Here is a 15,810-nt window from a genome sequence, read left to right on the forward strand (position 1 = left end):
TAGAACATCAATTGCTAATCAGATCGTTCTTTAACATTAACCAAGATTCTCGTAATACATACGTACGCTGGATGGTACTTTAACAACGATTTGTAAGTTATTTATCAATTTTTAATTAACCGTTTCAGAATACTGTACGGAGAAGTTTTCTTCTTCCCAAGTTTCAGTGACATCAACGACACAGCAAATGACATCTGATGTGTATTGTATATGCTGGACGAAAATCTAAGTTAGAATGGTTGATACAGACAGTAAAACTGACTCCTATTTTACCACTATAATTTTTTTTTTTTTTAAATGTAAGAGACAGAAGTAAGAAAAAAGAAATATTTCAGTTTAACGTTCCACAATCATGCCCTTTAGGCTAAGTGAGGCTGGTAATTAAAGCAAATTAAAGCTGGAAGAATTGGAGGAATGAGAATGTGGGAGGAAATGGGAGTACCACGAGAAAACCCATTTACACGATGTCCACCACAAACGTACATGGGAATTCAACTAGGTACCCCACGCACGTGAAGTAATCGTTCTAGAACTGAGTCATCGGGCCGCAACGAAAGTAAGATTGTAAACACCTAAGAACTTTAGAGCTTTTACCAAAATATTGTAAAAATGAAATATCAGTATTACGATTTATCAAAGAATTTTATTGAATTTATAAAATATTTTCAAACTGTAGATAGAGTGCTTTCACAATGCCGCTCCTATCTGAAAATTATGTATGAGACTGACCGTTGCTACATAAGATACGAATTCTAAAAATAAAATAAAATAAAATAAAATAAAATAAAATAAAACAAAATAAAATAAAATAAAATATAAACAATAATAAAAATGAAATCTTAAAAGCACCGTTTGTTACACAGTATTTTACATATATTCAAGAGTTAAGTCACAAAAGTTAAATATTGTTTCAGGACTAGTGGGTTGACCTTATTATGAAATATTTTGATGTTACATTATATATGTTAACTTTATCTTCAATTGTGACTAATGAAATTATCATGATAATAATAACTTACAGTAAATACACTTCGAACTACTAGGGAATGTTTATAATTTTATTCTAACTGCTTCAAAACTATGAAGGTATTGCATCGTTCAAATGAAAATCATGAAACTTGTTATCCTACAATAAATCTAACAAATAACAATTTTAAACTAATTATAAATCGGTCTATCTGGGATATATTAGCTATAGGGAGTTTGTTTTATGTAGTATGGACGTCTGGGCTCGCTTATGCTTTAATATACAAGGTCTGTCCAGAAAGAAGCCGAACTTAAAAATATGATCAACGTTATTTTCTTCGTGATAGCTTCACGTAGTGGCATTCTTCCCAAGCACTTTCAAGGTAATTGCATCATCCTTCCTTGTGTTGTTGTGAGACTACGAGTGCTAAAGTGAAGGTGTTTTGTACTTGTGTTTATTTTATGGTATTACGAAAATGCAGATTTTGGAAGAGTAGCGTGTGTGCTTCAAATTTTGCTTCAAATTGGCCAAGACACTTATAGAACACTTGAAAATGTTGCAGGAAGTGTGCGGTTGAGAATGTTTGAGCGGAAACCATTTTTAAGTGTTTCAAAGCAGGAAGAACACTTATCAAAAATGAGGTAAAATAAGGGCGTCCATCATCATCATCATATAATGATGTTCATGTTCAGAAGTATACAATATTGTACAGAATAATCATCATTTGATCGTTCGCAAAATAGCTGAGGAAGTAGAAATTAGTAAATTGTCTTGTCATGTTTTCTTAGTTGAAAAACCGAACATGCATCGTGTTGCTGCAAAATTTATTCCATGGTTGGCTAAATAAAAGCTTATGTGAAAATCTGTGAATGTCTTTTCGATCGCGTAAACGAAAGCGATAGTTTCTTGAAAAAGTCACCAAGATAGATGAAGAGACTTGAGTTTATGGTTATGATATTGAAAAAAAAAGGCACAGTCATTCCAATGGACCGAAACCGAAGAAAGCACATCAAAGTCGCTCAAACGTTAAAATGATATTTATTGTTTCCTTTGATTTTTGTGGTGTAGTTCATTGTGAGTACGTCCCACGTGGTCAAAGCTTCAACAAAGATTGTTGTTTTGAAAGATGAGGTATGTGAGAAGGCTGTAAGGAAGAAGCGATTGGAAGCTTCAAAACGCGGAACATGGATGCTGCACCATGACAATGCTTCTAGCGGTTTGGCGCTTTCCATTACGGAGTTCTTGGCGAAGAAGAGTGCTACTGTTGCACACCAAATTCCCCACTTCCCTAATTTAATATCTGCAGATTTATTTCTATTTCCCAAGCTATAATCCACCCTGAAAGGTACCCTTTGCAATCATAGATGCGTTCCAACGGGACAAGCACGTTGCGAACGATGTATTAATAGTGGAGGGAACAATTTACAAGGAGATAAACCTGAATAGCTTCCACAAACATTAAGTGTCATTGCATTTGGGAAGTTATATTTCTTTCAGAATTGATCGCGTATATTTAGTATAACATCTAATTGCGGTAGAGATAAAAAAAAAAAAAAACTTGAACTCTTGAATGAAATTTTAATATTGATAATAATAAAAGTAGTCTCTATGTAAATATATTCTAAAGCTGTTAATTAAAAAAAAAAAAAACACACAATTTACCCGATTTAAAGATTTACAAAAGTCTCATACTACATGTGGCCTATATTTCGGGACTTTTAACGTTTTGACTCATATGCTGCGAGTGTAGTAGCGTGTCCACATAAAGTGGGGATCAGAGTTATAGTATACCAACATATTACTCATTTACAGGGCGGTAATATTTACAGTCATCTGCTTAGAACCACCGACTGACATGTGCCTGAAATAAAAAACATTTTCATACACTGTATGTTCATTGTACTCACCCCTCTTCAGGTCAGCGTACCTGGACATGAGAATGTACTCCAGAAATAAAAAAGGAATTCCAAAATAGATGTGAGTTGTTAAATTTTAATTTCACTTAAAAAAACTGCACACTGTACACTCCTTCATGTAAACGGAAATGAAAAAATAACGATAATTGTTTTGTAGCTTTTCAGAACGAAAAATGTCTGTGGCTACACTTGATCTATATTAACTATGAATTGTCCTACTTGTGTATTGTGTCCTCTTCTTGGCGATGTCTTATGACCTGTATTCTTCCCTTTTGTAGATGCACTTCCTTCTTCTCACTAGGAAGGTTTCTTGTCGACTATTTGCAGTACATCTTTCCCGATGATATATTGCTTAGAAAGTAACTATTAAGCTACAGTATTGTTCTTGTAGTCAATTTTCAGCTTGTATAACACAGACTGATCACATGTAGCCACTGTGATGACACGAGAGGTAAACAAGTCTCACAAAACTTTACGGTCGAATGCACAACACATATGATGAACATTTTCTGTTTTTGTCGACTTCAAAGTATAAAAAAAATCATTTCGGTGAGTCCCGTAATAGTCCCAACATTGTCAGAGATGACATTAAAAATGAATAAAATGAGTTCACTATCTGTCAGAGAGAAGTTTTGAAGCGTACTGTTCATTGTGTGTATATCGGTTGCACTGAACACCTTCACTTATTAATATATAACTGTTCTTGTAAAATATATATTATAGGATACTGTCGCTTGATAGTAGTACTAGTTTGGTGTATTACGAACTCCCCTTTACTATCCCACGTAAAAAATGAAACTAGTTTAATATTAACTAGTTATGCTTAATAAATCGACTATCTCACTCCCGGGCTCAATACTGGTTCCATTGAGCTAACATGGTGTCTACCTCGATAGAGTGATATATAGGAGATATCCCTCTTAACTAAAGTGGTACAGGTTCCACCTTAACAGGTTGGTATCTTGGACTGAAGTGTCCCATGACCACCCCGTCAACCGTAGTTATTCCGCTGCTAGGAGCTCCAGAAAGGAAGACTCCCTTTCTATGTGTAATTTTCTCTATGTACCAACGGTTTTGCGCTGACAATAATTTCGGGTTTCTGAAATGGGGTCATGTCTTTGAATGTTAATACCCTTTTTCACACGACATGTGGTGAGAGTTTTGAATGTCCCACCACGTACATACGTCTTTTCTGAATAGACTGATATATCTTGAGATACTTACAATGCTTTATAATATATGTATGACACTAAATGGAAAAACAATATTAGAAACTTTGAACTTCCCCAGTACACAAATGATAAGCTTGACAGGTGGAGACATCTGTGCGAAAAACAGGCAGGTCACCCAGCCGAAAACAATCAGAAGGGATGTAAACACAATACGTATTTCAAGTTATTTACATCCATCCCTGCTTAGACATGTATTATGGTTACTGTTTAAACATTATAACACTTACAAAATATATTTATCAAGAGAACTATAGTATAAAAACCTATTTATACTATCATGTGGAGGGGTGCCACACTTTTCAGAAATATTAGTCATTAAAGAAAGGGGAACGTCAACCATTTGCAGACGGGCATTCCCTGCGCGGCCCCAAGAACTCTCTAAATAGTACTTTTAAAAGATGCAATTAAGGCATATAAGACTTTCGGACATAGGACATACCGTTCTGAGAAAACATAATTGCTATTTCGGTGTATCGAAGAACCTTTGTAGTTTTAGTGATATTAAGAAACACACAAACACACTTAGCCAAATCACATTTTCAATTTTTGTGCGACTACGCTTCTGGCTGGCTATTTCGGACAAGAGGGGGGGGCGAAGGAAGAAGTATGAAGTGAGATAAAACGTCACGAGCAGAAGAAATGACAAGTTATAGCTCCTTGAAAATAACATACCAACGTTACTAAAGCGTTTTTCACAGTCCTTTGCACCTTTCAAAAACAAACCGCATAACTTATGTTGTATCACTGTGCGCACGACTATTTGCTGCTTGGTGAAGAGTAAATTGTTTCGTCGGTTTCCCGCAATATTTTTGCTGTAGCACGTGCATGTATTTCTGCTACTGCGATATGCATTACTCGTCTCACTCTCATACCATTGCCGTGATATAGGGAAAATACCCAATACTATACAATCCCTCCTTCTTTAAGAGCAACTGAACATTGTTATTTTCCTCCAAACTGTTATTATAGATGAAATTACAATGAGTTATGTCAAATTATCAACTGAACGATAAAGAGATGGTGCTGGTATGTTACAGCAAGCATATTTATTATTATGGGAGATTGTTTCTTTTTCATATATTACCTAAATCATTACACATATCCATGAAAAACAGATGGTACTTTTCCCCCTTAAGTTCAATTTATTGATGTGCTTTCTTACATTGTATAGCATGCGAATGTACAAATACTAGCTTCAGTACTACAAAGTAAGTAAATAAATATTCTATGAGAACATGAAAATTAGCTATTATAGGTCTTAATTTTCTTCAAGTGAATTGAACAACGTTGATATCATTTGGTAATGTATATGCTTCTCTTCTGCACTAACGGGTTTGTCTTGTTTATGTTTAATAGAATAACTCGGAGGCAGCATGTAACCTACTGGCTTCCTTGGGCGACATCTTTTAATTGTGGCGCGCACTTCGTGTGTTTTGTCATTTGTTGTAACAGTTTTCCCTTACAAATTGGATTTTGGTTCAATATTTCGATCCCATATAGATACATACTTTGAGTCGGATCCTAAATGTTCTTACTGTGCCTTAACAATACATTAATTACCATAATATATTGCATTTGTTGTGTACTATTTGCTCATGGAAGAATAAACTGTTATTAGTCTCATTTCCAATGTTGCTAACTCATAGTTATTTTTCAGTTTTCCACAAAGAATGGTTGTTAAACAGTTGTGTCATTTCATGAAAATGGGCTAAGAAAATGAAAAAGAGAAATCAAGTGAACTCGCTGTTCTTATTGAAGATAGTAAGTTCCTTATAGTATTTCAGATCTTTGTTTGACCTTTCATTAGGGATGAGGAAATAGTGAATTAAAAGAAAAAAAGAAAGAAAGATAGTAAGGGGTATAGAGAGAAATTAAAGAGGATAAAACCTGTTTTAGTGATTCATTACGAAGTAATATGAGGCTATTTTTTTCAGTTATAATTTGTATATCACTTTTTTAAAATGCGATCAGAATAAATGCACATCTAAAAGATGCAAAAACCGAATATTCGGTGCCAGAAATGAAATAATGTACAAAGGAATCTTGAACATTTAAGAATTTTTATAATATTGGATAGGAATATTCATAACTTTTGAGTCTTATTTTTTTCTGGCTGCAGTGAAAGTAAGAGGAGGTACTATGTGTATGTTAAATAATATGTCCTTATTCCTATGTAGAAACTAAAAAGTTTCTTGGATGTCGATAGAGTCTTCATACTCTCATGACTGATATTATTTTATGGTGTAACTTTTATGTTAGATATTAAATGAAAGGATAAGTCACGAGGATTCAAAATATATTTTATAGGTATTTTATTGCATATAACAAAGGAAAGGAAATAATAAATTCTCTATTCAATAAATAAGTAAACTCAGTAGTTTTCAAGTTCTTGCAGAATGAACAATTGCTTGTTCCAAACACTCGCTCGCCTGTAATGGAAACGTACAAGGAGCTCAGTTTTGAAATGAAATTAAATACAATCTTTTGAGTTTTACGTCCCACGATTATGCAGGCTACGCTAAAGGGGACTGTGATTATGAAAACATGAATGAAGTGGTGGAATGAAGAAAGTGGGAAGAAACTGAAGGACATAGAGGAAACCCACGCACACGGTGTTTGTCCACCACAAAGTTCACTTGGCGCGAGCTGAGATCGAACCAGGAATCCCATGTGCCAGAAGTGAACGCTCTACCACTGAGCCACCGCGGCCCCCCAAGACCTCAATTTTGAATAGAAGTCGTGAGTACAACTGCACATGTTTTTAAATCTGATAATTAACTCCTGTTGCTATATGATCCGCGTACTCGTCGTCGGGCTGGAGACCCGCGTTCGATTTCCGGAGGAAATTCATGTAGTTCGAATCACTCGTTTGGCTGTAGTTCCAAATCTCACAAAACCTTATTGTTGAAGGGGACGATAAACTTTAATCCATCCATCCAACCATAGATCTGCTAGTAGGAACACTAAGTCATCATGTAATAGTGGCTCTGAATCCTAACATTTTAGGCAGATTCTCAGCTAGAGGAAACGTTAGGAGTGGGGATAGTAAGTTTTAGTTGTAATTTACACTGGTAGAAGAAATTCAACGTTCTGCCCTTCTTCCCCGTGGTGCGTGTATGCGTTTACATAGTAGTTCAAAGATTCAGGAGAGCAGTGCGTACGCCACTGCAAACAAGAGAAAATGGTTCCTGATTCTCCTATTACAAGCCCATGCCATTTTGTTTTTAATCTCATTGTTTTCCCCCTTCAGTTTGTTTATTTATTTCTTAGCACAAAATTGCATATAACATTTTTTTGTTTAATTAGTTGGCAACATTTCTGCACTGCAGTCTGCGTTGTTTACAAGGGGTGCAAAGCTTCGTGAAAATCAGTATAACATACAAAGGAATTGTTCACGTCTTCCTGGCGCTGAACACAAGCGTTTCTTACTCGTATTTAACTACATTAGAGTTGAACTAGTAGCATTGTCTTATCATAGGTATCTTAAAATAATACCATCTCTGGACCTGAGTGCTATGTTTAGATGGAAACAGTTGTACTCTCCTCTCTGATGTCCAGGAGTATTTCGATGGAGGCTAAGAGTTTGGTTAGCAGATGGGAGATGATTTTGAAACTTGCAGAAAAAACCTCGTTGCTTTTGCGAATCTCTCCAATATTTACTCAAAGAAACTGATATGTCAGGCGCTTATAATATGTAGAATGTTGGCTTTAATAAGCTGATTTACATGAATAAAATGCTTAACTAACATAATAACCTTAAAAATAACCTTATAAATAATATATAACATTATAAATAATATATAACCTTATAAATAATATATAATTTGCATTTTGATATGCAAACGTTTTGATAGCTAATTTGCTTTTCAAAATTCAAATAAAGTACGCATATGGTATATACAGTGGGCAATGCCCCCATGCCCCATAACTCTGCCCATGCGTGGGGCAAACATTGCAACCAACGCATGGTTATTCATAACCAGAACTAGTGGGTGGGCATCCAAGCATAAACTTTGTCAATGCGTAGTATTTTATTTTTTTCCATAACCCAATTTGTCGTTAATATGAAATGAAATTTTTAGTTTTATGTCTCACGATTATGCTGTTTAGACTAAAAGAAGCAGATGATAAATGAAAGTAAATAGTTACCAAATAATTTTTGAAATGGGAATACGAAAGAATCTAGAGAAAATTCACGGACACGGTGTTGTCCACTATGTAGATGTGTATGGTGAAAAGGTAAATGGAATGTGAATGGGGGAAAATATGAATAATTAAGAGAATGGAAATGAAAAAAAATTGAATATTAATTTGAACTTATTAGAATATTAATGCAAAATACTTAAGTAAAATCGATAGAGCACAGTTTGATTTCGGTAGAGCAAATGTTAAACAAAATGATAGATTAGATTTATAGATTAATAGATTAGCATAGATTAATAGAACAAAATGAATTATTATGAACTTGACTTTTGAGATGAGAGACTAACTTACAGGATCCTCAGGTTAATAGATACAACACTATCGCTCACACACATACAACAACATGGGTGTTATTGCTAACCATTAGGGTGGAGCGAAAAAAACTTTTTTTCACCAAGCAAAACGCCTGGGGTCCAAAAAGTTGCGTAGTGGCATGGTGTCAACGGGTGTAAAATATTTCCTTGATCGGTTGATATCTTCAGGTTGCGCATGCGCACTGAAGTTTGGCGAAAATGGGGGAAATTTAAAAAAAATAGGATATTTTAATTTATTTGCTTTTATTTCTTTTTGTCACCAAGCAAAACGCCTGGGGTCCAAAAAGTTGCGTAGTGGCCTGTTGACAACGGGTGTAAAATATTTCCTTGATCGGTTGATATCTTCAGGTTGCGCATGCGCACTGAAGTTTGGCGAAAATGAGGAAAATTTGAAAAAATAGGATATTTTAATTTATTTTTTTTTATTTTTTTGTCACCAAGCAAAACGCCTGGGGTCCAAAAAGTTGACAACGGGTGTAAAATATTTCCTTGATCGGTTGATATTTTCAGGTTGCGCATGCGCACTGAAGTAACATCCTTTTTTGCTTTACCAATAAATTCTATTATGCCATTAAGCCCAATTCGTGCACTGAAGTTCTGTTAGCAACATTCATGTATTGTTTGTAAGAGTAAGTTAAGAAGCAATTAGTTAATTATTCATTAATTAATTAATGATTAACAGGGGCCAAAGTCTTTCTTAGTTTCAAACTTCGGCATCGCGAGCCGATTCGGAAGACGTGCCCGGATGAAAAACCATCGCGCCTGTCCTGTCCACAGACTTGAGTTGCAGCTTCTGTCACCACACGAATGCATCGTTCGACTGCTTGCGTATGGCACGGTAGATCCTTCCACCACAGATTTTGAAGTTGATCTTGATCCAGGCTATCTTCTGGCAGTCCAATAACGAGTGGTGGTTTGGTGACAGCGAGGTCTTGCCAAAAGATGATGTCTGTGTAATCCTTGGCGCTGAAGTTCAACGGCGGAACTTCGAAGGTTCGAATCGAGCCGCCAGGACCAGGAGGAGCCTCTCTTGCCTTCAGTATTCGTTTGTTGGCCGAAGTACGAATATGAGGTCTCTCGTCATGCAGCATCGCCAGTAGGAGGTTTTCGGGATATGCGGCGAAGGCGTTTCTCTGCATGGTGTCGTAAACGACCTTCTTCAGTTCCGGATCGAGGTACTGCGACAACTGCATGGAATGCCATAGATTCTTTGGTGCATCCGTGATCTTCCAATGGCGCTTGATATTGAACCACATTGGAGCGTACACGCAGACCACGAACGTGGACAGGATGACTAGGTTTTCAGATGGGATTTCACTCGCCACATACAGCCGCAAGATTCGATTTGCAGTAGTCAACCATTGTGAATGGGACAACATGCCAGGACTTCTTCCTCCCAGCCCTTGCGGGAATTGCCCGGTTGCGACAGCCCGACAGATGTCGAGTAGATACTGCTGGTCGGTGCTGAGGTCTGGGACGACGTCGGGAAAACTGCCTTGGATAGGCTGGAACTCCAGGACAGGAAGGTTCTCGCAAATATGAAGGTTCTTTGCGAGTGGTCCCGTATACCCTCGTGGGCTACTCGTAGGACCCTCTAGATACTCGATTAGATGACGTAGGGTAAGCTCATTGAAGTGGAGCTAACAGACTATCCACTGCAATGGCTTGCCCAGCTGAACTTCCAGGCAATGAATAACCCCATTTTCCTTTCCTGTGTTGACAGCAGTACCGTCGCTGCCGATCGCCTGCAGTCCCGACAACTCCATGTTCACGACGGTTGCGTATTCCAGGATTGCATTCGTAATTGCTATAGCAGATCCGAATTTTGGTGTAACGTGTCCGAAGTATGTAGACCCTGGTTCACTGATTAGGGACACGTGTTCCTCCACAATCTCCCTGCGATGTAATTTTCCACCAGCCATCATTTCAACAGACATCGTTTTGTCCTTTCTGTGTCGTGCAGAATAGCAGAAGCAATCGCTGCGGCAGGCCTGTCAGCAATCCCATATCTTTCTAACACCTGGGCAAACGTGGGGAGTTTGAGACTGGTACTGGGCGACTGCTTTGTGGATTTCCGGGTATCGAAGGTTACTGATTGGTCAGTTGTCTCAGCACTAGCAGACTGCGCGCAATCGATGCCATCGTTGGAATCCGAATAGTCAGCTTACGTGTCAAATTGGGACCTTGGACCGGAGTCTTCCTGAACCTGACGATGCCGCATGCGCAACCTGAAGATATCAACCGATCAAGGAAATATTTTACACCCGTTGTCACCAGGCCACTGCGCAAGTTTTTGGACCCCAGGCGTTTTGCTTGGTGACAAAAAAAATAAAAAAAATAAATTAAAATATCCCATTTTTTTTTCAAATTTTCTTCCTTTTCGCCAAACTTTAGTGCACATGCGCAACCTGAAGATATTAAACGATCAAGGAAATATTTTACACCCGTTGTCACCAGGCTACTACGCAACTTTTTGGACCCCAGGCGTTTTGCTTGGTGACAAAAAAAGAAAAGAAAAGAAATTAAAATATTTCATTTTTTTCAAATTTTCCTCATTTTCGCCAAACTTCAGTGCGCATGCGCAACCTGAAGATATCAACCGATCAAGGAAATATTTTACACCTGTTGTCACCAGGCCACTGCGCAACGTTTTGGACCCCAGGCGTTTTGCTTGGTGACAAAAAAAATAAATAAAAAATAAATTAAAATATCCTATTTTTTCAAATTTTCCTCATTTTCGCCAAACTTTAGTGCACATGCGCAACCTGAAGATATCAACCGATCAAGGAAATATTTTACACCCGTTGTCACCAGGTCACTACGCAACTTTTTCGACCCCAGGCGTTTTGCTTGGTGAAAAAAAGTTTTTTTCACTCCACCCTACTAACCATGTCTTGCCGGGTTACGACAACTTCAAGACAGCTGAAAGAAATACATGTTACTGAAATTCCTTACATACCTGGACAGACTCTGGTGTAGAAATGATGCACTCGAAATTCATTGGGATCAACAAATTTAGTTAGTCGCTAGCACACGATAATGATATGTACACTTTGCTACACGATATATATATACTTTTGCCATCAATTTACACTAATGTTGCCGAAATTCTTGGTGTACATACGTATAGGCCTTTTAATATTTTTAAAAGTTCGTGCACGTCACTCCATCACATCTGTTTTTTCTCCTGATTCCTGGTTGTTCCTGATGGACTCCATTTCCTGGATTCCCACGTTGGTCCCGTTATTTTCCCAATTAACGAGACATACGTCCCACGTAGGCATCGTTTTCTTCCCATAAACGAGACGTCTTGCAGACTTGGAGGCTTGTCACGACGCTTAAATGGACTACAGCTTTCTTACTGCTAGAACTAGTCCTTCTTGCAGTAAGAAGCTAGTCTTTAGGGAACAACTTTACTTTCCCTTATTTTGTATCACGGTGAACATATTTTCCGTTAATTGCGTAGTCAGAACGCGTGTTTCGCCTAACTTTCGCGATCCAGCCTGTTAAGTGGCATAATAGCGTCTACCTAGTTTCATCACCCTAATAACTAAGGGAATATGACACTGACTCTACTGTTAGTCCGTGTACCTTTTGTAGCTTTTGATCGCAGTTTCTTTTTTTGAACTTTTAAGTTCTTGCACCCGTGATAAAATATAGAAGTAATTTTGAACATGTTTCTAAAAATGTTTTGATCTAATGCAAGATCAAACAACAAACTATTAAATTTCAGTATCGCTGCACATGATTGATATAGTTTATCGCGAATCTCTCAGCTTATAGTACTAAGTAACATTGAGAACGGAACACGAAGAGTACTACTTTACTGTCCGAAGTCTCAATCACGAATCTCTCAAGTTGCTTCTGCTATTGTCTTTTAAGAACACACCTGTAGCTGCAAAAGTTTTGGGCTCGCCTCAAAGCTACCACTTTTCTTACGACTTGGGTGTTTCCGTGAGAGGGGGTTTTCACCACCGGTCGTTGACTTGTTTAACCTAACTAACACACCTTGTTTGCTTTCTAAGTCGATTGCACAAAACTGACACTTTACATTCAAATTCTGTCACTCACTCCATTGTTTGCGAGAATCAAGCTTTTCTATTGATATACAACACTTATGATAAATTAGAAAAATAAACACAAAAATTAAATGTAAACACTATATACACAAATTGTAGCAAAGTTCTTTGCCTTTCTCTCACGAGGCTAAGTCGGTGCTGCCGTCTGGTAAGTTTTCTTAGTGGTAATTCACCTGCATGGGAGATTTTTGCAATTGATGTAGTCACGAAGTTTTTTAATGTTTTTGGTTGAACTAAACATTCCATGATATTAAACACACTAACAAAATTAACTATATATACAAATGCACATATGGTAAACATGCGAAGTGCTGTCATTATATAATTACTTTATTATAAATGATTTTGTCGAGGTCGGTGCTGGTTCTCTACCCAGGACGTCTTCTGCTTAGGCCTGATCATCGTCACTCTTCCGGGTACCACGTCTCTTCCCCAGATTTAGACTGCTTGAGTTATTACCCAGAATCGAAATAAGCATTTCTTTTGTCAATTCATTACACATACAAGAATACGACTAAACTATGCTACATGCTACAATTACGAAAACTCCAAGAAAATTTTTACATCAATAAAGAATTATTTGTGGAAGCATATTTACAAATAGGGTTTTGGTAAGAATAGCTCTCTCTCTTCTTCTCTTCTCAAAAGCGGCTGAGAAGTTCAAAATTCTAGATCCGTCCTGGCTGGCGGAGAAAATCGTTGGAAACCCAATCTATCGACTTTAGAAGTGTGAAAACTGGGCAGGTTCGTATTTTCTAACACTTCTTTGTATTGGAGATTTTCACATGTATGTATGAACTCCTGCAAACATTTACAACAATAGCTGCTCCCGACATCGGGTCTCCTCGTTACAATGTCTCCTACCTTAGCAATATTGTCAACCATACCTTTCGTATTGCTTTAGGTATCCCAACTGCAGCCATATGTACTTACAACTTGGTTGTTACGGTTAGCAACTATGCCCCATATGCATCAAACCAAGCGTACTTTCTCGCTGTAGACAAAGACTCTTGTCTTTAAACTTTTACCCTTTTTTATATGCTGCGCTTTCCGAGAGAGATGAGTTTTGAAAGTTCATATGCATTTTGTTATATCTTTTAACTAGCGTAAAGCTTTACATTGAATTTATTTACAGATTGATGTTCAAGAATAATAAAGTTATGTCTTAGTTATATCCTTAACACAGTTAACAATTATATAAAACAACAACAATAATAATATACGCATAAATCAACTTAACTCTACATTATAACTAACTAACTAACTCTATGGCCTATGGGACCCGGAGGTTCAATGCCGCGTTCACAAAAGCTCTCCACTGACTTCTATCCTTAGCTAACTGCATCCAGTTTCTACTCTGTATTCCAATCTCTGCGAGATCCATCTTAATATTGTCCTCCCATCTGCGCCTAGGTCTTCCTAATGGTCGTTTTCCGATTGGTCTTCCAGTCAATACTTTGAAACCATCTCTACTTTCTTCCATTCTAGTTACATGACCTGTCCACCTAAGCCTCCTAGACTTGACGACCCTAACAATGTTGGGTAAACCATATAAATTATGTAGTTCCTCGTTATGAAGTTTCCGCCATTCCCCATTCCCGTTCCTCTTGGGTCCGAATATTCGTCTCAGGATCTTGTTCTCAAATACTTTCAGTCTGCATTATTGCTTGCACAACTAATCCTTTATTTTTCTATTTATATTTGTATTCCAAATATTCATATACAAAAAGTAACGATACCCTACATGCAAATTAATGAAACTAATTATATGCAAGAATACAAAACATTAATATATATAATATATTTATATACTCTATTGTATGCTCGATACAACTACAAACTTGCGTGGTCTGGGATCGAACCAGGGACCCGTGGCACTAAGGTTGAACGCTTACCACCGTATCACTCACCTTGTCTTTAATATTTTTTTTTCAAAAAGAAATTGAGAAAAATACTCTGTTAATTACCGAGTAATGGTACAGCTTCAAAACTATCTGAAGGACTCAGGAGATGAACATGATAACCACCATTTTACAAATTTTACAGAAGAACCGATAGGAGTTCGGCGCTTACGATGTTGTTTGGCTGAGAGCATATATTTCTTCCTTAAATATCTCGGGAGTTATCATGGACATTAAAGAAAATGACTGATTTATCATGTTCTTCCTGTTGGTCTTTCACTAGTTTAATAGTAGCGACAAGAGTTAATATTTAGTAATATACCTATATGTAATGAACAATAAGGTAACTTGTAATATTTTTACTAATATGGCAATTTGTATTGTATATTTTAGTTTCAAACAAGTGGATCCGCTACAATGATCAATTTCTAACTGCACCTTGTGGACTCCAAGAAAATGACACATTTTTATGGCCATAACTAAGTTGAGTGTGAACAGTGTTGTGTATAATAGAGACTCAATTGATGGAAAAACACGGGTCACATTTCAAAGCAAATAATCTAATCGTAAAGTAATGTTCAATTGAATCAAATTCGTCGGTCAATGAGTATACGTAAACGTTTTCAAGTCGTAACTGAACTAAGATTTCGTTGTATATGTTCCATGTATGTATATAGTCATTGTATATTCGCGAAATGTATTTTTTATAAAAATAAATTCTATTTTGTCATAGTATGTTTTATGCTTATTACAATATGTCAGTCTCTAATCCCATTTTGTTTGTAACTATTACCGGACCGTTTTAAATTACGCTGTGTCGTCTAAATAATAAAACAGAAGTAACACACTTTGAGTAATGAAAATTGTTCCAATAGCGAATTTGAACATCGTTTACTGGATGTTTGAAAGATATAAACTTTAGCGCTATTACAAATAAAATGAGGATTTAAAACACCTTTTTAACATTTTTTTTTACCAGTCCATATAGACTATTTCTACTTCAACTGATGTTAGATGTTAATCTTATTTAGACACAAGAGTTTGGTACATTTTAAGTGCAGAATCTATACGTTCTCGTAGAACTTGCAACGTACGAAAAATATTTGAATAAATGTTTGCACTGCGCCTACTTTCATTGAATACTGTTAGAAATTATATGACCCATCTGATGTTAATATTTCACTTCTTTATTATGACG

The 15,810-nt window shown here is 36.8% G+C and overlaps 1 protein-coding gene across 1 annotated transcript in view; it reads left to right on the forward strand.

Annotated features, from left to right (window-relative positions):
- The window catches only part of LOC145687806 (prolyl 4-hydroxylase subunit alpha-1-like), a 566,529-nt gene extending 551,189 nt beyond the window's left edge, over window positions 1-15,340 (forward strand). The window contains exon 12 of the mRNA XM_081761230.1: window positions 15,006-15,340. Coding sequence (XP_081617356.1) covers window positions 15,006-15,091 — 86 coding nt within the window. The 3' untranslated portion in view covers window positions 15,092-15,340. The remainder of the gene's footprint in view (window positions 1-15,005) is intronic.
- The last annotated feature ends 470 nt before the right edge of the window (window positions 15,341-15,810 follow it).

This window comes from Thermobia domestica, chromosome 6 (genome assembly GCF_964235325.1).
Source record: "Thermobia domestica chromosome 6, izTheDome1.hap1.1, whole genome shotgun sequence".
NCBI lineage: Eukaryota > Metazoa > Arthropoda > Insecta > Zygentoma > Lepismatidae > Thermobia > Thermobia domestica.